General features: G+C 43.7%; 2 protein-coding genes across 3 annotated transcripts in view; both read left to right on the top strand.

Moving 5' to 3' along the window:
- Positions 1 to 25,594, top strand: part of LOC126558017 (tryptophan--tRNA ligase, cytoplasmic) — a 274,008-nt gene that overhangs the window by 238,824 nt on the left and 9,590 nt on the right. The window lies entirely within an intron of this gene.
- LOC126557988 (uncharacterized) overlaps positions 1 to 25,594 on the top strand; it is a 42,557-nt gene that overhangs the window by 13,112 nt on the left and 3,851 nt on the right. Inside the window, exon 2 of the mRNA XM_050213917.1 lies at positions 9,492 to 9,737. Within this exon, the coding sequence (XP_050069874.1) occupies positions 9,492 to 9,737 (246 nt within the window). The remainder of the gene's footprint in view (positions 1 to 9,491; positions 9,738 to 25,594) is intronic.

The following is a 25,594-nucleotide window of genomic DNA, read 5'->3' as shown; positions in this document are numbered from 1 at the left end:
ATAGGCTAGAGCAAAGAAGGTACAGTGAATGGTTTTAAAAGTAAAACATGCAGTAATTAGATCGCCGTTGCGTGCCTGCACTTTGGAGCTAGACGATGTTGAAAGGTAACCGAACCTATAGGCCATGATGACTGTGGACAAATGTGAGAGACTCTGGACGATCGGACGGCGATCAGCCGAACCTAGGTAAAGTCTAGGATTGCACAACGCACCGTTCGAACCAAAACCCGAACTAATCGGTTTTTTCGGATCAGCTCGTAGACCGATTTCTTTCAATGGTAATGAGCCATTGTACCAAATGGGCGCTCCGTAAAGGATCCGAATCGTACCGATCGTCCGTAATCTAGCCCAGCAACTGTGGTGGGTGCGTGTAGACAAAGGATTTCGCACCGAGCCGCGAGTGGAGTGTGTGAATTCCGATTCGAATTGTGATGATGATTCTGACACGGCACGATAGCGCGCTATCCACCGTACGCACAAAGGACCTCTCGATGGGGATGTCACGCAAGGCTTAAAGCTCAAGCTTTTTTGCGCTTTGGCGCTGTTGTTGTTTGCAGCGAGCCTAGAATCGCTTGTCATAAAACACGATCTTCCTTTATTGTTCCATTCTTGCCCGGTTGGTCCTGGCTTGGGACAGGGACAAGCGTGGTTGCGATTCCTGCTGAGTTCATAATAAACTTGCTCAAAATATCGACACCGGCTATAAAAGCGTCGCTTCTACTTCCCCGATGCATGGGAGGATATCTCCGTACGTCCGTTAAACCCGTGCAGAATCGTGTGTGTGTGTGTGCGAGAGAGAGCCTCGGTATTCCTTAACGATTCAAACGCAATCGCGATCGAACAACGCCGGTCGGCCTTTTTTGCTTCGTTTTCCCATTTCTGCTAAATTATTCATTTCGTTTTTGGTTTCGGTTTCGTGCCGCTGGATAAGGCGCGAAAGGCATGAAGCATTCCCCGAAACGAACTTGGACATCGCGTGTGCTTGGCCTTTAGCGACAAAGGGAAATAGGTAGTAAACTTTAAGCGAGCATGCACGGGTGTTGAACGAGAGTGAAACCACATGGTTCTATCCCAACACCGTACGATCGATTGCATTCGGGGAGTCCAAAGCACATAAAACTCCTCGCACTCAGGACGAATGGCGACCAGGTTGCGTCACACTGTGACTCTGATAATGCTGCGATCGCTTACCTCCTGCCGTTAGGACCGTCACCCAACTTCCAAGAAAAGGGGAACCTGGGGCAAACATTTGTCCACAGCTTGAGCCATTCTTGCAGCGAGGCTCATTGCCTATCGTCTCTACAGGCGGGAATGCAGAAAAAACGGGATTTTCTCTCTTCTCAGGTATACATTTGCCATGCCGCAGCACTTACCGTTGTATGGTTGATACGCCATTATGCTCGGTTTTGCAATGCCTACACCCTCCGGCCCGGTATAGTATCACAGACACGAATGGAACGAATTATGACGTCAAAGAACAGGGATAAGGGAATTGCGAGCGTGTAATGTTATAATTATTTGATGAAATAATTTTGCCCAGGAAAACTGTTTTGTGTGTTTTGTTTTCTCAACAGTATTTCATGTAATGATGTGGTGCTGCCTAGTAAACATTAACGGTTTTTCTTTCTTTCAATTATCTGCATAACTTATTCTGCTATTCAATTTCAATCCCATACAATTTTATTGATTTCTAACATTACTTGTTGTCATATTTCATATAAGTTTAGAGTAAAAAATTATTAAAATTTAAATATGATTCCTAATAGTTGTCATTTTACTTAGGTTGTGAACTTTAAAATCCACTACCCGAGCAAAAAAAGAGAGAAAAAAATGTGCAAACAGTTATTTAAGTGTAAAAAGTATAAAGAATCCAACATACTAAGAGCTACTTACTTATTCGAAAAGGTTTTGGCTTGCTCCTGATGTTCCCGATAACGCTCATGATCTAAAGTCATCGTCTGTCGGTCCACTATCGCAGCGACAGAATAGAATGCATAAATTTTAATTTAAATAATGCAATCTTTTCAATTTTTATGAAAGTTTTGTAGTAGGATAGTCAGCCCTCACTACGGGGGAACGGTTCAGATGGGATTTGAACCCCGTTCCTGCCGTTTGAAGACCGGCGCCGCTGTTGCAATACCACCGGGCCACAATACCACCCTAATGTATTGTCTTAGCATGTTAATATTGATTCTATAAATGTCCTAGACGGTTAATCTTTCATCCCAGCTTCATCTTTCACGATATGTATTTTGAGAGGAAAAGCTACTATTAGATTATCCTGTATGACAGTCTGGTAATCAACTTGCTTGTTCGTATCTCAACATCCATGTTGTAGCCCTTGGGACTGCGTCCAAGTCCAACGTAGATTCTTCATATATTTTAAAGAGAACCTCTTTTCTTTACTAAGAATTTATTTAGCTTAATAATATGATTGCCAGAGATCAGGCACTACATTTTGTGTGCTAAAATTTTCTTAATCTTCCCCCTCGTACGCTGTAGAATTTGTTTCCCTGAGTTTTACTCAAATCTAAAATTGTTAGCAGACAGCAACATAGTATTCTCCCCTCACGAAATCATCCTTTCTATTCCGGTGACTCAAACTACAATTTTATTACCATCCCGTGCGCTATTCATTCACGTGACAAACGGCTAGCCGCCTTTATATACTTTGCATCTCCAAAACTAACCCATTAAACCGTGTCCCATCGCAATCCCAGCGCAAGGGGAAAATTAGAAAGCTCTGCATTTGCTGCAATGCACGCTCCCACCGTACCTGTCGTGTGCATAGTTTCGGGCACGAACGCAAAACCCAAAATCAAAGCGACGCTTCAAGTCACTGGGGGGGGGGGGGGGGGGGATGAGTACCAGCAGCTGTGCTAAAACACGGGCACACACAAATTTAGCACACTTTCCAAATCGCACGCTCGTATCGTATGCAATATTCGGATCTTTACAAAGCATACCCAGCAGGAACCGGTCGGAAAAGCCCGATGTTCGGATGTTGGGAGATGACGTGCGTGCTGTAGGTACCGAACGGCTTTGCGGATCTGCGATCGCGTGCATTTTCCTTCTATATCATACCCAGATGCCTAATGAATGAATGGAAAAATTGGCAAAAAAAATCGTGGTTCCCACCCAAGCGAAAGTGGCATCTGGGGGAGGGAGGAGGGTGATGGAGTTGGTTCACTTTTACCCTTTTTCATTACTACGTCTAGATTACCGTTACACTGTTCCGGGTTGTGGTTGTGTAGCACCAACAAAAAAGGGCCTTAAAACCATGTGGAAGCTGGAGAGAAAGAAAAAGCTCATAAAATTAACCATTTAATACGATAATTCTGTATGATGAATTTGATAGCACGGCAGGTAACGGTTAGAAGCAGTGCGGAAGTTCTACATGTTCTGCGCTTCCAGAACTTACCTTTTTGGAGTAGGATAAGGGTGCAATAATTAGAAACTAAATACCAAGCGCACCACTCAGCACAACTGTAATTCACAATTTTCTCTTCCTCGTTAGACGGTTTTCCTTTCCGTTTGTAACCAGCGGGAAAGCCACTTCATCTCATTTTGCTATTGATTGGGGAAAAAGCTGGTGGTTTGTGGGTTTTGCGGTTTTCGCGCATTTGATGGCGGCGCGAGTCAGTCGGCAAGAATTTTGTTCTTGCCAGTTCTGTGATTCCAGAACCCACCAGCAACCAACCAACGCGCCCAGTATGAAGGCGTACCGAACGGAGGTCGTACGAGATACGTTTTTGCTTCTGTTTCTGTACTATGTGTGGAGAGCTCACTCGTGCAGCGCCTCCGCAGAACTACACCACGAGGAGATGAATTCTTCTTCGGCCTTGGCAGCCTGGCTGTGTGTTGGCTGTGTGTCTTTGTGTGTGTGTGTGGACGATCGTGTTCTTAACACCTCCTCAAGTAATGCGCTGAGTAACAGCACGAGTGGGCCCACATGTACGATTTTGTAGTGCAAGATCGCGCCACAAGTGCAGAGTGTGCGATCGTTTGTCCCGCCGGCTAGAGGTTCGTCGCTTGAGACGAGATCGAATCGTCCCACCAGGCAGCACTAGCTCGGTGTCGTGAAGGCCACTGTGGCCTTTGAGGGTATTGAGTCGGGTGCGCGAACAAAACGCATATCCATCGCAGCCGTACGCCCTTGCTGCGGCAGGCGCGCAGCTGCACATACATCATAAACGTCAGCGCGGCCAGTCGAACGTATGTTTATTCTCGATCGCTCCCCGTTTCGTTCGTTGACCGGTGCCAGAGTGAAGGTGCGAAACAACGTTTCGTTTGCATGCCTCAAATGGAACAATAGAGCGCATGGGCATATTTTCAGCATGCTCTAATTGTTGTCATTATTTGCTGGCACAAAACATTCGTCGTCCAATGTTTGTGGTTGCTGCTGCTGGGGCTATAAAGCGCGAATGCTGTGTGCTGCTAGTGGGGAGTGACTGAACACATTTTCTAACGTTTTCAGCCCAACCGAGGCATTCGGTTGAACTGCTAGAACAATGAGGGAATGTGATGTGTTGTTGGAAATGTAACAGCTCACCACTTCACAAGCCTGATCTTCGAATGTTGTGCGCGTCTAGCCCTAGACCTTGGAGGAAAACTTGTTTGAATCCAAATAACCTTTCCGATCAACCCCTTTTATCAGTTATTCCTGTGCTAGGCGCATTCATTTCATCTCGAAATAGCTTGTGCTTAGCATGAAGTTTGAAGAGGTAATGATTAGTTCCAGCGATGTGGGAGTTAAATGTGTTCGTAATTAAATTGCGCTACGATCTTGATATCGACCTCTTTCTGAGCCGTGCTCCCGAATAGAAGGCGGGAAACGATAAAAGCAATTTCCACAACAACCCCCACCGAACAGCTCTTAATCGAACGAACGAACCGCTAAGAAGCAGACAGCTTGACTACCGAAATTCTTCTCCACGTGAAGTGCTGGAGCTTGTCAGAATCGAGGAAGGATGATCGAACGGAACAGATAAAGTGTTAACTGAAAGATTTCTCATTCTCTTCGATGCTGGATGATCGAAGAGTAGCTGACGATGATCGGGGGTTCCGTTGTGAAGGCTGCTAGCACAGCGTGTGAACTTCTCCCTCAACTTGCGATAGAATTTCACGAATCAATCTGTGCGAATCCAAGCATCCAGCTCTTGAGCAATCCCGCAAAACGATCGGAACAGAAATTAATTAAAAGATTATTGAATTTTCAGACTTCACGTTGCTTCCGCCGCTTCGTCCGACTAATTATCGTCAGTTGTTTGATCGTGTTAGATGTAATAGATTCAACACTTGTTCTAATTCTTTACACACAGTGCTCAGTTCCAAACCAACGGAACCCACCGTGGGAGCAACGAGCTAAGCCAACCCATCTGGGGCAAATAAGCAAACCCCTAGCCCTCTGCTTGAGCTAGTTTGCGTTTGGAATTACACTAGCTTACCAGCTAGTGGTGCAATTAAACGACCCGATGACATAATGCTTTGTCACATTTCATATGCAAACAGAAGGGTGGCGATGGAATGTTTGCAATCAAACGATGACACAGTGGAAAACATTGATCGACGTCACCACCACGGTTTTGACCCCATCCATCATAGATCATGCTAATTGTGGCTACCTGCACATAATGCTTCATTCACTTTCGATTTATGCGATGGTGTGGTCGTTGATCTTTGGCAGATTGGGTTCCAAATTTGGGTCACCAAAGGGATGCGTCGAACGCGTTGCATAAAGTGTGCGCCGACGGGCACGAGGTTTGCAGATTAAATCGGAATACGATCAATCTTTATTTTTCCCTCTCTGTGACTCTGAATGTGTTTTTGCGTATCTCTCGCTCTTGTGAGTACCGTGATTATATGTAAATTTGTTCGCTACACGATGACATTGAGCGTCGGAAGTAGCTTCGAACAATTCATACGTGGATGGTGGGTGTAGTGATGATGTCATCCCACGCTAGATTGGCTCATTTAGAACGATGCATAGGCTCAGCAAATCTTTTTTTTACCCCTACATGGATATGAGGAGTATATTTCCGCAGTTTAAAACTTTCAAGTGCAATTCATTGGAAAAAGATTTTAATATTTTATAACAATACAGTATGAGCTTAACTATTAAATGAATTAAATTGCCGGATATAATCATCGAATTTTTCTAGAACTCTACTCTAAAGTAGCTCTCTACAAAAATATTTCAATCAGTTGTTCTGCCATGTTGGCCATAGAAACATGAAAAAGGGAAATGCATTTGAAGTTTGCCCAAAACGCTATTTTTGATCGTTACTAATGGGATTTTGACGTCTCGTGAATTGTACAATAATAAATGGATAATATTGCTGATCTCGTTGAAGATATCCACTTCTCTATGCAGGCAAATAATGTATAATCTAAAAATATAAATAATAATAATCCAAGTTTAAGATATAGAACGACAAGGGCAAACAAGTCCTCCATTTCGCTAGTATTCCTCCATTTTGCATGCATTTTGGGTTCTTATACGACTATTGGTTGGCTAGGATAGACTTGAAATTCCCCTTTTTCTCTCAAATGCAGGAACGATTGTAAAATCCTTGCCGAATAGAACCAGTGATCATGAATCAGTAGCAGAGCTCGAATCAACAACTGTCCTGACGAATTAAAATGGAACTACAATAACTAAAATCATAATTTATTAAACTAGATCTAAAGATCATTTCTGTCCCGTAAGCTGTAAAATTCTAAACCTCTAAGCCATGATTGTGCGAATTGCGTTTTTATTTGTGTGCCAGACATAAATCTACGAAGAACATTCCATACACACTCTTTTCCTAATGACTTTCACACTCCTACCGTCAGTCCATTATCATTAGGGGCGCAAATGCCAATCTGTTCATGTGCCAACGATGCTCTTCACACGTCTATACAAACGTCAATTCCCGATCTCATTTTCTAATATGATTAACGATAAGCGACCACAGACTCAGGCCACAACAGGTGCCTACAGATTGCTTACCACAACGCTGTCAACTGTCCGCTGATGAGTAATGCAGCAGCTTCTTCTTCGTTCGAAATGGTCGGTTGAGGGAAAGAAAAAATAAACGGAGCACCCTATAAGCAACTAGCAACTGCATAGTAAGCCACTACCTTTCGTCTTTGAAGGCTGCCCGATCGCAATGAAGCTGACTGAAACGATCGAAGGGCTAACCCAAGCAGATCATTAAACCGCGCGCACCAGCGCACGATCAAGTAGCATTAGAAATGAGGCTAGCGTTAGGGTCTTTTTCCCATCGATTGGAATTTCTCAAGTCCGTCACCACCTCGGGCAGCCATCAGCAGGCGCGTGTACTGCCCCAGTGGAACATTATCATCACGTTCATCCGTCTGCCTAATTGTACGAAGGCCCTCTTGTGGTTTGCAGCTTGGCTCCACTTCCCAAACCACCAAAGAAGCATCCGCTGTTGTCGGTCACATCGATAAGAAGGTCTCCGGTTCGATTTCCGACAAGCTTCTCGGGTCGGAAAATTGCCAATTATCTGTTAACACATTCGGTAAGGCCGTAAATTTCCGACCGAGCAATTCGGAATCAATCGAATTAATTTTTGGCAGCTCCGCGTTCGAGGTTTTCGGTGATTTGATGGTGCTTCTCACGACCACCGGTCACCCGGTTCCAATCAGCTGCAACGAGACCCACGTGCAAGCGCTGGTTTACTTTCGCGTGCTCATAAAGTCGGTCGACCATGAGAGTGCCGCTGCTGATCGGATGGCACTACATACATTGGCGTTGGCTTTTCTTTAACGGTTGAAGATCTAATTGAGGGAAGTCGATTTTCGAGGTGAATCTACTTTCTGTTAGCACCTTCGATTGGGATTTATACATTTATAGCACGCACGCACGCGGTGAGGGTCGCTTTCCTACTGCTTTGACTTATTTTTCCGTTAGCCGTTGGATTGCTTCTATCGAAGATAGATCGATTTTCTAAATTGATTTAGAGGAAATTTGGCCGATAACGGGATTGTTCGGCAAAACAGCAAAACATTTTTTGGAAAATTAGTTTCATTAGCCATTTAGCTTTATTGCTCAATTACTTACCACCAAACAAAAACCCCACCGCTCAATAATCGAAAAGTTTGACACAAAATTCTGTTACAGATTAAAAACGGATTTTCTTCATCTGTTCATAACCTTAAGAACACGCCGACGCAAATGTAAGCTCCTTTCCGGTTGTTCCAAAACTTGGCGAAATTAATCATTCGATTGCTTAAGTAAACCGGCTTCAACAATCTGAGAACGATGAACTCAAAGGAACTGGTCACCAAACAAACGCCCACAACCGACTTGAACTCGAAGGATCAAGTTTTACCCACCAGTCAACTGAGTTCAGCGCGAATCCACAAAACACAATTAGACGAAACACCGAAATAACGCAGAACAGATGTTTCGCTGTTCTTTGAGGTGGAGGCGTTCGGCCTGTCCAAGTCTTCCCTCCATGACCTGGGCGACACGGACCAAAACAACATGACAACTCTAGTCGCCCATGCGGAACCAATTTCCTCCGGCTAGGGAGCTACCCGATCGTAACGCTCAGGCCTGTTGACATTGAGCCGATTGCCTTGATCGACAAAAGTGTCCACAATGCGCCGGTAACCGTGATGACAAATTCGGTTCCGTTTGCTGTGACGAACTGTCACTATCCTCGATTTTGGGTGAAACGCTTTACGCCTATTTTAAGACGGCGGTGATGTCGTTTCTGCTTTTAGACATAATTCGTGACTGAAATGATAATTCAGCAGGAACGTGGCCCTGTGGGTAAAGGTGTCTCGGTTTCTTGAAAATGAAAACGATCCGTTCAAAAGTTTTATGACGCACTTGCTGTTGTTTTAGAAAGGTCTTCCCTCGGTATGCTTCTTGTGTGATCTTCAATCATCGAAAATTGAACTATTGCACGATCCAATCAATCTGCGGTTTGTGAGGGCACAGGTGACCACAGCAGGCTGCTTGCAGAGATATTGGAACGGGGCGCATGATTATGCCTCTGTGCAGAACGGATCACAGAACGTGACGTCGACGAGGCATACCTTACCGACCGTGAGAGGACGACCGACAGATCCATGCTGTTGCGTAAGCCTCTAACATCGTTAAGCCTGTAGAAGCAGTCCCATTCCACTGCTTTACATTCATCTCGAGCCTCGGTTTGGCGCTTCATAGTGAAAGTAAAACCTCACAGCATGGGATCATTCCACACCCGTCGTTACAAGCACACACTCACTCGGTTCATCGAGCGAGCCACAGACAAAAGCCTTCATTTGGCATTTGCATAAAATACCGATGGAATTCCGCCAAAGAATTGGAGGAACTCTAGCAGATTCGTTTGTGGGGCAGATTGTTTTTAATTAAACGCGTGTAATAAATCATTTGCCGCATAGTTCCAGCACCAGTTTTTCTCTGTTATCATTTATTGTGAGCCCGAGTCCGGATACTAACTTCGCTTTTCCTCTTTCTTCCCACACAGGCTACGGGTCAGGACACGGAGTTCGCACCGCACGTCACGGCCACCTGCAAGTCCGGCATGATGAACATCAAGATACAGTTTGCGGGCCCGTACAACGGTGTGGTGCACGCGCGAGACTTTCGGACACCGGCCTGCATGACCTTCGGTAACGGATCGGCCACGCTCGGGCTTAGCCTCAACCTGCTCGCCAAGTCCGGCAACAGCGAATACTGTGGCATACTCGTCAGCAACGTGAGTGGTGGTGATGTAAGCTATCTCATTTCTGGCTTTATTTTAATGCTTAGCTTGTGCTACTAGTTACAATAACGGTCCCGTACCCGTCGCGTCTTAATTGGGGAGTACGGATGGAACCAGATCGTTCGTTTGTTTTATTAATGAGTTTGGCAGCAGCAGCAGCAGCCGTAGCAGCACCAGTAGCAGTAACTGCAGCAAAAGCGGAATCATTGTCAACGGTTTGGCAAGAGTTGCGCGCTTCAGCGATGTCCGTAGTTTGGTCGCGATCACGTTCATACGTTTACGGGTGACTTCTTCCGCGGTACTTAAACTGATGACATTACAGGTGACTCACGTTTTACCGGTAATGTGTACATTTTGGGGCAAAAATCACGATTGATGTGCAGCAACGATTTCAATCAGTTTCCTGTACGTGAGTAATGCAACGACAAATAGATTATTGTTAGATGACAGTTTGATGAGGTGTGGAATATTGGTTTTGGACAAGGTTCAAGGACAAGACATGTGACAAGTTTATCATTTATCATTTACTTTTCTCTCAGTTAACAGTGTGGTTCACATGGTGGGTTGAGCAATATTGTGTGGGCTAAGGTTCAACACTATCCACCTATCCAATTACGTGGTATCAACAAGTCCAATAAGCCATTCGATGACCAGCGTGACCTGGTCGTTAAGCCAATAAGAAGAAGATATTGTGATTTGTGCTTTTCAGTCCTGTCCAGTCTAGGCCAGAACTTCAAAGCGGGTCATTTTATCGAGTATCTTTACTCAAGACATTCCATCGATTGAGTCGTGAATTTAATTTCAAGTCTACGGATTCGTCTTGGCATATAAGATTGAAGGATGCACACTTTTGTTACGTTTTTGGAGAGTACGCTAGAGCTGCGGATTTGAAAATTGCAGTTTTGCACTATTGTAATATCCAATGTCTTGTCATATGTGAAATATCAGTTTTCTTCTTCTTCTTCTCGGCTTAACGACCTTCTAGGTCAGTCCGGCCAACGAATGGCTTACTAGACTCTCCGATAATATCACGTAGTTGGATAGTCACTCCTCACTACGGGAGGACGATCCGGATGGGATTTGAACTCCGGTCCTGCCGTATGAAGACCGGTGCCGCTGTCGCCTAAACCATCAGGCCGCCCCTGACATATAAGACAATTTAGGCAATTTAGTAAAAGATGTATTCTGTTTGGATTTGTGGAGTACTACAATGACTAGTGGATTTCATTCCTTAGAATGATTCCTTAGAAGCGGTACTCATATGCTATTCCGTTTAGCTTAAGCAATTATAAAAAAGAACTCCGTCACTCTGTACGTGCGTTTTCTAAAATTCTTCTTTCTTATCAAACAAACCAAACACAGCATTCCTTTAGCTACTTAAGCGAATACATATAACAAGCAGTTCAGCGGTGCAATATCATCATCACATACCATACACGTGATTACCACCGGCTTAAACCCCCCGGGGGAAGAATATTTACCCCCTCCTCATCAACAATCCATCTCCCATCCTTATCATGGTGGCTGGTGTGTCTCGTGCCTGTCAAGACGTTTCCTGTCCCGGTGCGATTTCGTCACATAAATCATCGATCCTCAAACACCGGGATTCCTATGAACCAAACACACACACACACTCAAAGGATCACCTCCACCATCACTTAATTGACAGCAATTGTGATCATTTGCGATCATTTAGAACGGTCGCCATTCGGTTCTGTAATCGTTCGCTACGCTTGATGCTCCGAATGCCCAGGAATGGTAATCCAGGTTCTATGCTGCAAAAGAAGAACCGAAAGCGAAACAAACACCGTCTCCCATTCGGCGAATGTTAATTGCCTCCATCCGTTTGCCAGCCGCATGCGGAGAGGGTGCAAAATATGGCCATCGTGCCATGTGCGACAACTTGTCAAACTCGCGCGGTTGACGGTTTGAAGTGACAAGCGTAAAACCAAACACAGTCAACCATTCGTGTTGATGTTCGGTAAGCGGTGCACTGCCGGCTGGCTGCCTAGCTATGGCTTGTCACGTTCAAGGACTTTTCCGTTGCGGGATCCCCACGGGAATGCTTGTCATCGTCTCGCGGCAAAGATCGGCAGCTCACCCAGAACAACGTCTGCTGCGGATGAGCATTCTTCTTGCTGCCACAGGAACCATCCCCGTTCTGCGCTAATTATCCTGGACCGCAATCGTGGGTACGTACCTGAACCGGACCATCACCAGTGGTATGTGCAAAATGAAGAGATTACGTGTCGCTTTTCATTTTCCCATGGAAACTCCACTCCTGCATCAACGATGTTACGGCGCGTTGCATTCCACTTGAAGGGTCGAACACATTGCCCCTTTATCGCCATCATGAATACCGAGACCTGGTACGAGACCTCACTTATTCAAATCTAGCAGATTATCGCCCAGACCTCGGTACCAGTTCTATTGATCTGTGTGGACGGGTGGACGGACTTGCAGGATCGATTGCCGTTGATGGCGTTTTATTTTTTCGCACTGCTATCGGGCACAATCATGACTCCCGCACCGGGACTCCCGGAGTCTCCCGGAGTTCCGATTAGTGCGGAAATTGAAATATAGTGCTAGGCATTAAACACATTCTCTGTCTCGGTCTGCTCGGACCGATCGGTTGGCCACATGCACGATAACGATCCTACGGTCCAACTGATTGCTATTGTATGGAAAACGGCAAACACTGGCTTGAATCGATTTCCCGCCTCGCCTGGTCCCGGACATGTTATGTAGTAATAGAATAAAATGCATTTGCTGCACAATAGGCTTTTTGACGTCAATGTTGGGAGATTTGAGCAGGGTGAGGCACTGTAGCAGCAAACTGCAGCAATAGACTAAATACGGTGCAAAAAAAAAATCCCCCGAAGGTTGCACTCGTACATTGCTCTCCATTGATAATCGCATTTGTTTTGCATTTGCAACTTAAAATAGTCAGCAAATAACAATGATCGCCGATCGACCACACACACTAACATGGCGGAAATTTGAATTTCATTTAGATATTGAACAAACAAATTTGATATAATAAAATACTTCAATTAAACTTGCAAATTTGCATTGGTTAGATTCGACCATTGCTATGCAATAGATGTTGCAGTATCCAATATTGAAAATTGCCACCAGTTTTGGTGTTCAAAATTCAACACAAAGTATTTTTATATTCGGTAAGCACGGCCTGGCCATATTATTGCCTAAACAATGTATTTAATAATGATTTTAAAAGGAAAATTCAGATTAAATACAATAAGTTTTTAGCTTAATGTATTAAATACAATATTAAAGTACAGTTTAATTTGATTTGGTTTGCAATCTTTGTAGAGAAAGCTGATTTTTTGAATAAACAGGATACGGCAAAACAATAAGACCGCCTAATTTTCGAAAATCAAACAAATGAGGGTATGATTCAGCTTTTTTCACGAGACTTCAAATATATATAGTTTTTTCAAACTTAGTTCATATCATTGTATAAATCATGAAATAGACTTCCAATCGGTTTTTCCCAACCTAGTGAAAATACTAGTGTTGGATAAAAATTATTCAGATTCTTGAATCGGAATGAATCTTTCAACTAAATGAATGAATCAGCATCTCTATCAGAAATTTGTAAATCTTTAAAGATGCATATATCCCTTCGAAAAAGTAATCTCTCTCTCCTTGCTACAACGCCACAATTCCGACTGGTAAATATTTCAAACAACAACAGTATACACAAAAAAAACAAATTGACATACATGTTTACAGTGCCTTGGCCAGGAAAAGAGAACTCCTGATCATCTATGAGAAATAATTTATTTATTTAGAATGATGTTTATCCTACATTTATTTATTTGAAGTATGACGGCTCGCGCCGTATTGCCGTATATTTATCGTTTATTAATAATATAAATCAAATGTTAAATATTAACAGTGTTCAAAAAATAACCACCCAAACATTGCCAAAATGTTGATTGCGAATAATAAACGAAAATCGTTATCAGCACAGAAAACCGATACTATCGGTAAACGAAATCAAATGCAAGCATCTGAAGACATTCATGAAGCCCTGAAGATTCATTAAACTTTTTGGAGTCGATTCCTGAATTGACTGAAGATTCATATGAATGACTCTTCCTAACAGATTCATTACGCACAACGCTAGAAAATACATCAATAAAATACGACCGGTAGTGTAAGCAGCAGTGGCACCGGTCTTCGGACGGCCGGACCGGTGTTCAAGAGCGCGTTAATATAGAGAACATCATAAATATAAATACGATTGACATTCGCAGATCACCCAAATCCTATTTCTATTTTTGATGAATACCATTTCCCATAAAATGATGATATAAGAAACTACAACAAGCCGCAATAATGAACAATCCGTACGAATCAGTGACTTTGATATTAATCTATTTTGGCTTAAAAAAAATTAACACAAATGAACACCGTTGCTAGTCGTGGGAACCATTGCGGGACCGGTCGAACCCAAGCTTTGAATGTTTATTTACAAAGTCAAGCTTATTTTCTTGCTGCTTTTAATAACTATTTATAAACATATCTAACTATTGCTTCCACCGTCCATTTAAAAACATTGCAACTCGGGTTTACGGTACGTGAAAGTAGCGCCACATAAAAAAACTAAACAAAATGAATGTACAAATTTCAGCGAAAACATTCGAAATCTTTTTTTCTTCCTTCGCTTACAAACGAACGACAAACCACCACCAAACCACCATGCCAGAAGACAGTCTGTCTATTAAATAGGCTTGTTGCGCGTTGTGAGATAACATCAACGAGCCTGTTAAATCGTGAGATACTAATTTCGCCCGCCATGTTAATATGACGTGCCACCAACTGGACTCACGGGACTGGGTCAATGGCTATTGTATTGCTTTGTATCAATAATGGTGGTTTTGATCTTGGAATATTTGCGCCCTAATGCCCATCCGGCCCTGTGCCTCCGAGATTGTGAACCCTCGGTACAGACAGGCCCAACTGTTCGCACTTTCCATTACAAGCTCTACGATCTCTTTCTAATACTTTTTATGCTGACTAATGTACGCTTGAAAAGGGGTTTAACACTGCCCGAAGATAACAATAAGCAACGTTGATGGGATTTGGCAGAACTCGTAATCGAATCGAAAAGCGTACCCAGTGTCAGAGTTCCTGGTTGTGTACCGCAACTGACCGCAGCAACAAAGGGTCACAAGTTTGTGGTTTCGGTGTTGCTTGCGCGGGCACGGCCGATCGGCTCGGTTGATACATTTGACTGGGATGCTGAGTACGTACACCGCGATCATCACAATCGCGGTCCAATTAATCGCTGTCGACAAGGATGCCAGACAACACGACAACGAGAGCAGCAGTAAAGCAAACGGGACAGTGTGAGGTTGGAAAAAAAGGTAATCCAGAACATTGCACGTCAGGGATCAGGGATGACCTTAATTTGAGCTTGTGTTAGGCGAGTTTATGCGCACGGCCTGCCGAGACATACCTCGCATAGCTTTACCGCACCAGTTTCCTCCCGAAGGAAGCAGGTTCACAAACGGTACGGATGATTGAGAATCCGTGTCGATCGTCGTCGAACTTTTTCCGCGGTAACGGTTTAATTTTGCGGCCGGGAGATCCGGATGGTCGTGGTCATTCATTACAGACCTATATTTTAAGTGCTCTCGATAGAACATTTTAATTGTGGTCTTTTTGCCCGCAGAACCGAATCGTTGCTCCGCTGCACAACTGTACTTTGACTTACACAGTCCCAAGCCGAGCGATAGTGATCTTAACCAGCGCAACTACATGGGCTAGGTCCGAATCTGTACAATGTTTCTGTGTAGCGAACGAGACAGGCTTCAGGTCCACCCTAGTCACGGATTGGGAAGCTTGGGTGAAGATCGTGATCGTTTGCAGTGCATCGTAACATAATGCACCTTCACTTCCATCCAGCGAAATGAATGAGGATACGGCTGTGGGTAGAGTTTTTGATTAAATTAAACCGAATCACCTGTAACCCTCCCTGCTGCTCTTGAATTGCCGTGAATTCCGCAACGGCAGCTGGCATCACTGTGGATCAGTATGATAATTGGAAAATCAAATCGAATGACACGCGAACGTCGTTATGTTTTGCGTAACGTTACGGCACCAATCGTTAGCCGTCAGCTCTGGTGCTCGGTCCGGTCCGATCGTTTTGATTGATTGATTGAGCGTTTAGATATTTCCCCAACCCCCAAAACGATTCGAAGTAGACGAACTTCAGGTGTATATGAGTGTGTCCAAATCTCGTCGAGAAGGTCGTTAAAGACTGGGACTGTATCTGCACGTATGCAACAATAAATTCAAACTGCCGAGTTGTAACCATGCTCAGCAGGGAGCCAACCATGGACAAAGGTCTGATCTTACCTAACCCCTAAAATCGTTGATAGGTCGTGATTAGAGCGGATTACCAGAGTTAGTTTAACTCGTTCGCAGCTCGCTGCACCTGTACCAGGCTCCAGTCACGAGCTCGATGTATCCAACAAGGTGGGGGAGGGGGGGGGACAGATTTACAGCATCGTCGGGGCAGCTTTTGAACAACTCCGTCGGGCCGGGCCGGCACACCCGGAAATGGGTTACGCGGGTTTAAGCTTTTGGTGCAAGTGAAACAAGCACGTCCAGCCTGGCTTCGTGATGAAAGTAGAACGAACAGATTAATCCGTTCCGTACGGCAAACAGGAACGGGGTCCTGTTCGTGTGTTTGCCAAATGCCTGCACAACTTCCCGAGAGCCCTGAGAGTTGCTCCGGTGGCTGTGCAGTAATTTGTTCCCTAATGATCGAGCCGACCGAGCCCGAAACGAAGTAACGCGATGCAACACGGAATGCATTTTTTTCCCCTGCGCAGGAGACAGAAAGGGGGGTGGTTTTTTTTTATCCAATAACTGGGCCAAGATAACGCGACGAACGATGGTGAACTGCCGGGTGTGTGTCTTGGTGTTTGTACATTAGAAGTGTGTGATTGTGCCCTTTTGGACGTTGCTAGTGGTACGCGCGAGTATTTTGTTGCTTTGTGGCCGCGTTTCGCGTTGCACTTTATTATGTTGAACTAGTTTACTTTCTCCTGGGCAGGAATCATGGCGGTTGGCCAGCGATCCGATTCTTCATTAGACGTTCTTTATTTGCTGCCACGTTTGATCGTGCATTGCAATCACGCCGATCAGCCGGTACGTGTATTACGTTAGAAGCGGGCGCAGCTGTGAGAAGCACAGCAGAATTGAATCTAGACTCTAATGAGCGGACAACAAAGCACGATTATCGTACAGGAAATGAACCGGTATCGAGCTAAGTTTAAAGCAGAACCGGCACAGTTTGGCTGTGTGGCTGTGCTTGCCGTCCGTACTATCAGCCACTGTCGTATCTTAAGTGATCGAATTGAACTGTTTGACATTTTCCAAACCGGATTCTTTCGTTGTTGAACTTTAAAAAAGGTTTCTAATAATTAAAAAAAACTCAATGACAATCATTCGAATTTGAATGAATTTTTGAACGGGTTTTGTATTTTGCATATGAACGTTTGAGTGTTTATTGTGTTTGTTTCCTAAGCAAAGAATAAAATGTTTATTTCCTTCCTGTCTTTGACACCACAAACGGTAGAGGCCTTGTCCTCTACATTGAAGAGCTAGTCATTTGATGGAGATCATGTGGAAAATCAGAGCTTGGCCGATGGTCAAAATCTTTCCGGCCCGTTCCTCCGTATTGTAGACTAATTATCCAACTGCGTGGTATCACTAAGCCTAGTAAACCATTAGGTGGCCGGCATGACCTCGGAGGTTGTTGAACCGAGAAGAGTAAGAAGATATGCTTTTAAAAAAATATTGCCGGGAAATATGTAGATAAATTTGGCAATACGGCGTCCGTCCTTTAAAGGAAATGACGAAAAAATTGGAGAAACTGATTCAAATAGGCACGAAAGGCACTGATTCAAATAGGCACGAAAGGACCACTGGTCAGGATCCTTGCTACAGTCCATCTCTAGGTACAATGTGCAGTCCCTCGGACTGGGCAAAGGTTCATATCCTTAATATCTGTCACAATTCTCTATGAAACAGACAACTTTCAGCAGGCACAACAGAGAAGAGCGCTCTTGGAGAAATTTATGTGAGAGACAAATTTGAAGTCAACTCATAATACCTTTTTGTACATTGTCAAACAATAATTTATAAGTCTTGATAAATTTCATTAACTGATCTTTTTATACAACAGTGTTCATGTTGTCCAGCTTCTTCGGTTATACTTAAGTTTTGTTGTGATTTCTGAGCGCAAAACTTACATCGCATAGCAATGGAAAATATCCCTAAAATTATCCTCTTTCCAAGTTCAGTATATGCTTTTAATAGAAGATAATTATTGCTGGATTGATCAATCTACACAACGGTATTAATCTCTCATATCTATGTTGTGATGTTCTGCAGAACTGACGAATATCTTGAGCCTGATCTATTTTCAAAATTGAAATATTTCTTTTAAATTGGTGTCACATTCTCCACGCGTTTGTATTTGGATGCTGTGCCGCAAAGTCAATTTTTTTAAACACAGAATGTTTTCAGACATTTCGCTTAATGTCTTAACAAATCCGTTCGAATCTGCTTCAGCCATTTTGTCATTTTATACTACACTAATATCTATTTCCACCACGTTCAACGGAAGCAAATTTATGGCTCCATTTACGGGGCCCCGGCCTTAACATTCCAGCACACGCATGCGACCGTGATCGATCGAAACGGCACCTGATAAAGAATGCGAAACCATGCACCCTACAATAGATGGAAGAGATGGGTTTTGCCCCGGTTCCTAATGGAATTACGATTAAATGCAATCAGAAACGACTGAACCCCCCCCCCCCCCTCCCCTCTCTTTGACACCGCTGGCAGCCAATTGATTTAATGCTAATTGTTGCAGCTCACCGATCACCGGCGATCGGTACAGGCAGCTTGCAGTCCACGATAATAGACACGTTAGTCAGCGCTTCCTGTGAGATGGTGAGTCGGTGTGTGAGTTAAGTCTGCTGTTGCTGTTGCACCGCGGCTTCTCTCACGTAGTGCACGACCGCAATGGGGTAATTAATAGTCGAGTCCACCGTAACCGCGCAACGACCCAATGATAGGCGATTGAGACGCTTAAATCAACACGCGGTGCGAAATCGAACGTAATTAAGAAGAATAATGGGCTCGTCTCCATCCGTGGGAGATACACCATCGCACGCTGTATTAATCAACAGCAGCGAGGCTAGAAGAAGGTACGGTTTCCGTAGTTTGTTGGTGAACCGAAACCCAACAACTAGCAGCCAATCAATCGCTTTCGATGCGATCATACGAGGTTCATAAATGAAAAGTGTTCTTTTGACAGCTTGATATGCTTGTCGCTCGGAGCGTGAAGAATACATTTAGGCGCACGAACGCATGTGTCCTTGAACGTAGCTTGCAAGAAACGCACGCGTCCAGCACTCTGCTTGCAGCAAACAGAATGCAAAATCGCTCAAATCCTTTGTCCGCTGTACGCATTTGTTTGCCACATTTGTATCGCAACAAGACGACGATGGCGCCTTTGAAACAGAGCTCCGGGTCCAGCAAATGAGCCGTACATTGATTGATTAACGTGCTGCGGCTGCTGCTGCCGTTGCTCCTGAGAATGGAGCTGTCAAACGGGCGGGATGTGCGCATGATCCTCGGATGCATACGACCAGAGGCGTTACAGTGTTTATGCTCAAAGAATTATATGGACATCCTTCTTCCTTTCGGACTGCCAGGAGCAGGCATCGCATCGCGATCGCAGACAGTGTGGTGTGAAATAAATTGGCTGGTGTTAATGTTTAATGTACTGTGAAGATGATGGCATCCGGTTGGAGTAGCTGCTCAGTTTTCTCACCCGTTAAATCGCATGTCTAGCAAGCATCGTCTACAAAACGCATTTGGAATTTATTTTAATTTTAGTGACTTAATATCGACATTACATTATAGTTTTTAATTAAAACTGAGGAACCGTGGAAAGCGAGAGCTAAGTGCAACTCTGTTGCCTTCTGTTTCTGACTCGAGTGTGACGTGTAGCGTGGACTTACTATCGCTTGCAGCAGATGCAGATAAACGACTTCTCGATCCACAGGCACGCAAGAAATGGTCTGTCCGGCCATCAGTCGCCCCAAACCGCTCGATCAGAGTTGTCAATGGTGACTGGTAATTGATGGCACAAATCGTGTATCCTGACGTGGAGCATTTAACATTGTAACGATTTCCAAAGCCTTGTCTCTCTTTCTATATATATATATATTAAGACGCGTGGAATAAGCATTCTAAGACACGAAGCAGCTTAGCATGACTGGCAAACGCCAGTCACTTATCCCACTGGAAAGTATGTTTAGGAAAGAGAAAATTAGTACGCATTAAGATAAACGATTGATACACGAGAATAAATTACAATCAGCGGAAAGCGGAAAACCATTTTCACAGCTTTAAATTAAGATACGATCCCCCTAAACAATTCTTCGCGCTTAGAAGCTGCGCCTAGCTTTGACTGTGATTTAGCACGATTAAGCCCTAATCTTACTCCCGTTTTAAACGAAACGATTCTGTTCTGGCTTTTCCTATCCACCGCTTTCAACGAAAACCCCTGGGCTGAGCCTTAATCGTGATCATGACCATCATCAAGCATTCGGGACTTGTGTTGCCCTACGATCGCATGCCACAAATAGGCAAGGGTGGACCATCTAATTCAGGGCATCCAGGTGATGTAAGGTCACGATCAGATGCCACCGATACCGATACGGGTGAGTGTTGTTACCCTTCTGCACAAACCGAGTCCCGACTGGACCGATCGGCACCGATCCCCTCGAGCGCCGATAGAGATGGTTATTGCGATTTAAATGCTTCCGACAGCGAAAATGGGCACAATTTTCCGAACGCTTATCCGTGCCCGATGATCATCGTTCGCGGCCCCTTTTTCGTGGTTAAATCTAACACTTTGGTGTCGGATGTTGATATGTGCGCACAGTTTTAGTGATTATCGGATCTTACCAGTTTGGGGAAGATTATGGAAGGGGTGAATTGAATGTGCATTAGGGCGCGAGGAAAATGGTTGGCCTAGAAAACGGGGAAAGATTTTGTGTTAGGGATCTGTCTGTCCCTTGAGGATATGTAGTGGAAGTGGAAAGGAAGCCATTCGGTGTTTAGTATATTCAAAAACACAGAAAAATGAACAGATTGAAACATAAATCGATAAGACACAAGAAATTTAAGTAACGATTTGCCCAAAAGACTTAAATGACCTCGCTCTCGCTAGCAGTGCGATGGATTTTGATATATTTTCTCAACTCCACACTATTTCAGAGAGATTCAGGAAAAGCAACAAGCAAGAAAAAGTCTGCGATCGTATGACAAGTCCTCCAATTAAGGTTTGCTCGCCAAAATGTCTGTTGATTCCTGTTGTCGGGAGTTGAGAAACTCATCCGACATATTAACGTTCACAAGCAAGTTCTTCATAACAATCCGTCTAACTTGTCCTGGATATTCTTCTCCGTTCAGACGAATGGGATGGTTCAAATCTTCACTACGATGTAATTTTTGTTCCGAGTTGAACTCTTTGTGGTTTGCATGAATATCTAAGATATATTCCTAAAGAAAAGACATATTTATTTTTAATTTTTTGAGGGCATAAGAGTAAACGTTTTTAAATTCAATACATACAATCTTTTGAGAGCATTAAAATGTTATGATTGAAAACAATATTAAAAACCCATTTACAATGATTAATTGTCACCGCAAATTACGAATCCTGATTAATGTAAGCATTTTAAAATTATCGCAATTATTTGACTATCATACGTTATTACTCAGTCCATCTTGTTTTCTGCTGCGAAAACAAGACAGCCCAAACATACCCGTCTACAATGCAAAACCACTCAACGCAGGGAAGAAAAGTTTAACGTAAGCAAAACTGTCCGTTTCTGTCTGGTTCGTGGCTCCACTCCACTGCTATGAAGTAACATCTGGTGGGCCAGGACCATACACTTACCGGAAGCATTTCGTTTGCACGTTTTACCCACAAAACTGGCGATTACCTGGACGGTTACCGCGAATGCAACAAAATAACAAACGTATATCGCCTTCAACACGAGCCCGGATCGTCGTGTCCGCACGGCACGTAAACTATTGCATGCAGCTGCAGCCGCATGTAATAATGGGCGGCTTTGCTGCTTATTGATAATCGTAATCGCGCACAGGAAGGAAAATAACCCGAAGGGAAACAAATTACTGCTCGATAACGTGGCTCGGAGCAGAAAGAATGCAATATTTACGTAATGGTTGAACCGACCAGTAGAATTTTGATGCTTAATCGAGAACAACGACTGATTTGTACTCAAAGAAATGGTTGGGAAAATATGTATGTTAAACAAAAATACATTCTTCAGCAAAATAAAATATGCTCCAGAAGGAAGAGTTTATTGTCACTGCAACAACTTCTCGGCGGAACAGCACGGAGCCGGACACACCTTGAGGAATTTTTATCAGAATTTCCACCCAATCAGTTTTCCAAAGAGCTCTGGAACTGATGATGCCCCTTCTTTTTACTAGGTCACTGTGTGCACCCCGATTAAAGCTCACGATAACGGGAAATCGGTTTTCCCGCGACCGGGACAACAGAAAAGAGAAGCTGCAGCACTGACCACCGGTTGGGCTAATTCTTGTCAGAATCCGAAAATTTATCGCCCTACCGCTTTATTCTATTGAATGGAATGGACGGAATGGTGGAAACAAAACAGCCCAGCCTCGATAGCCTCACTGACCGCCCAACTATTCCACCAAATGAGGTTGACTTTTGTAGGTCGCACGCGTTTTACCTTCCGGTCGCACTTTTATTCCCGCCAAAGGGCAGGATTCTGGAGCCGGGTTAGATCTGGGGTTCGGGGCCTCGCGGTGGAGCCCATTATTTGTAATCCATTATCATAAATTGCATTGTTCCGCATAAATTGCATTATGCACGCGTTCGGAGTGGTTTAGGGCCGTTAGAGAGGAACGCTTTCAGCGTAGTGTTGATGCAAATTTTATCGCATCCGTGTGCTGAACGATGTACTGCAATCGTTGAACCAATTCCTATGACTATTATGACCCTATGAGCGGCAAGCCACACCAGATTTGGATGGCGTAGGTGTGAGGGTCCTCGAACGTGTCAAAAGTGTGCAACAATGTGGTGTTTGACCCGTGAGATGAATATAGGTGGAAGTTTTGTTTGTTTCGTTTGAAACGCTTTTGGCCCGTTGGGTCAAGTAGACAGACAAAATGGAGACTGGCATAAGAATGATCAAATCATTCGGGACAGTAAAGGATATCGCCCTAAACTCGGCGAATTAATGATTATAATCTAAGGATCCAAGCCTGAGATGCCATTGATTGTCTTACTTACTTGATGAACGGTCCAAATGAGATTTGAGTCCTAGACCTCCCGACTGTATTAAGATCGGCGCTACAGTCACCTCTGTCACCAATCAACGACAGCTATGCTCAATAAGAAAAAAACCTTTATATTCAATTTTTTTCTAAAAAAAGTTATCAATTTTCAATAAAAATCAGACAACCTGGTCCTAAGCAATTTAACAAGCTTATCCCTTGGATACATTTTTTTTCAATTGCATTAAGGACGGCTTGACCGTATTGCTTGACGCCTTCCATATGTTGTCTATAAACAATGATCGAAGTACGAATAAATAATATTTTACTGAGGCCTTAGCGATCAGTTATTACTATAGAGCTTTACATACTTTCCGGAAAAAATTTAGACAACATTCGCCGATAGAAAATTGCCCAAATTATTCTATTACCATCAGCCCTTCTAGACTCTATGATTGATGATCTCAGCTGCTCTTTTTGATCGATGGTCGCATAGATGACTTTGTCTCAGATAATTACTGTCTCATTTTTATTTTATTTATTTATTATTAAGTATGACAACACATCGCCGCATTGCGCACAAATCGTCTTATCAAGGAAATTATTGTATACTCAGACTGATATTACAACCTAGAGATAAAAGTTCTACAACGATTAAACTAACTCAAGTCAATAGACTTGAGATTTTGGATTAAATTTCTATTACATTAAAAAGGTTCAACTAACAATACGACCAGGCCGTTCTTGAATGATTGAAAAAGAGGGTTTCAACCCAAGCTCTTCAACCCAAGCCCTTCGACCCAATTAGGTGACTCAAATCTGTCCACTATTATAGTTGCATCGTTTGTCTCGTATTCGGATATGTGTAATTGTGGATGCTTATAACCCGTAATCATCCTGTGCCTCACTATTTTCTATTCTAGTTTAAGGACAAAAATCAATGTACGAATAATTAATTTTGAAGCTAGTTGGGTAAATCCCTATAACAAACAATTCAATTCTGGGAAAAATCTCATGAAAATCGCTGTTGTTTTAGTACACACGGTATGTGCTTCTCAACTTCGTTCTTGATAAGAAAAATGTGTAGGTTAACAAAGCAAAACTTTTTCTGTGTTTGATTTATCCTATTTACCTTCAGATTTCTGCAGTTATAACATTTCAAGTTTTAGATTCAATACGGCGTTGAGTCATAATAAATCAAGAAATAAATGAATAAATAAATAAAAATTAAAGCAGTTAACCAAAGCAATACTAAGCCCCTAACAAGCACATCTATCGCATAAAAAAAAAAAACATCCCTAACGTCATTAACTGAATGATTAGACGCAACTCACAACATTAGCACCGCATACCACGCCATGCCTAAGTTAATTGAACTGAACGCTCCGGACGTGGCTTGTCAATGTTGCCTGCAATGAAAACATACGTACACCGTACGTATACAAATAAACAGACCAACGCTATCGAACCCCCTGCCTTCGGTCCGCCAAATGACATTGTAAACTGATCCCTAGAGAGAAAGTTTTCCCGCGATCCTCAAACTAAGGGACGCATGCCGGAGAACGGGGACCCACAGTCACCATCCACACCCACTCGGCACTCTCAATCGATCATTTCCAATCCTTCCAATCCGATGACAACGCGTTTGATCGGTTGGGCACGAAGCACCGAAGCAAAACGGAACACCGACAAACGGCCATCGAATTGCTGACAGCGAAAAACTCGATCTGTCAGCGTGCATTTATTTATCTACGTTCCAGCGCACAGTCTGTTGCAAAATCAATCTTCTTCGAGCGACTTTTTTTTTTGTCAGTCTCCAAACGTTCAGAGTGCCGGCCGCGAGCAGATCTCATAATAATTGAGATACTTTTTCACTTTCACTTTCGCCCATCTCGAGTCTTTGTTGTGAGATTCTTTAGCATCCCAGGGCGTTGGACGGACGGACGGATGTGCATAAAAAGAAGCCATTTCTTTCGGAGCCGTTCGACAAGGTTCGTTCGCCTTACAACTTCAAGATATGCTTATCCATATGGGCAGCTCGGCAGCATTCTTGGCCGGACCGTTGGACCTAACTTTTCGGCTAAAAGTGCCTGCCTTCGGGCTACTACCTGCAAAAGCTTTTAAGCGTATCCAGGGCGGCTGATGACTTATTCATGGACGCTCACTGCTGCGAGGGTTCACTGGCAAGTGGCGTTGGCTTGCTGTCGGTCAACGGCAACTGATCGGGAATGTGATGCGTTGCCTTCGTGTAGGAGGTCTGCAAACAAAGAACTGATCCACGCACCATAATTCTGGCCTCTGATCGATGCGATGATTTGTTATTGCGCATTCTTCGCATGATGTATGATGCGATCGGATGAAGAGCATTTGAGATCAGTTTTTTTACCTCTTCTTTTATTATCTGCCCTCTAAAAGAACACCCCAAGCCCAAAGATGATCAATTTTATTCGTTCAGCACCCCAGTT

Source organism: Anopheles maculipalpis, chromosome 2RL (assembly GCF_943734695.1).
Source record: "Anopheles maculipalpis chromosome 2RL, idAnoMacuDA_375_x, whole genome shotgun sequence".
Taxonomy (NCBI): Eukaryota; Metazoa; Arthropoda; class Insecta; order Diptera; family Culicidae; genus Anopheles; species Anopheles maculipalpis.
The sequence above is the reverse complement of the archived record's forward strand: the minus strand, read 5'-3'. Positions and strand labels throughout refer to the sequence as shown.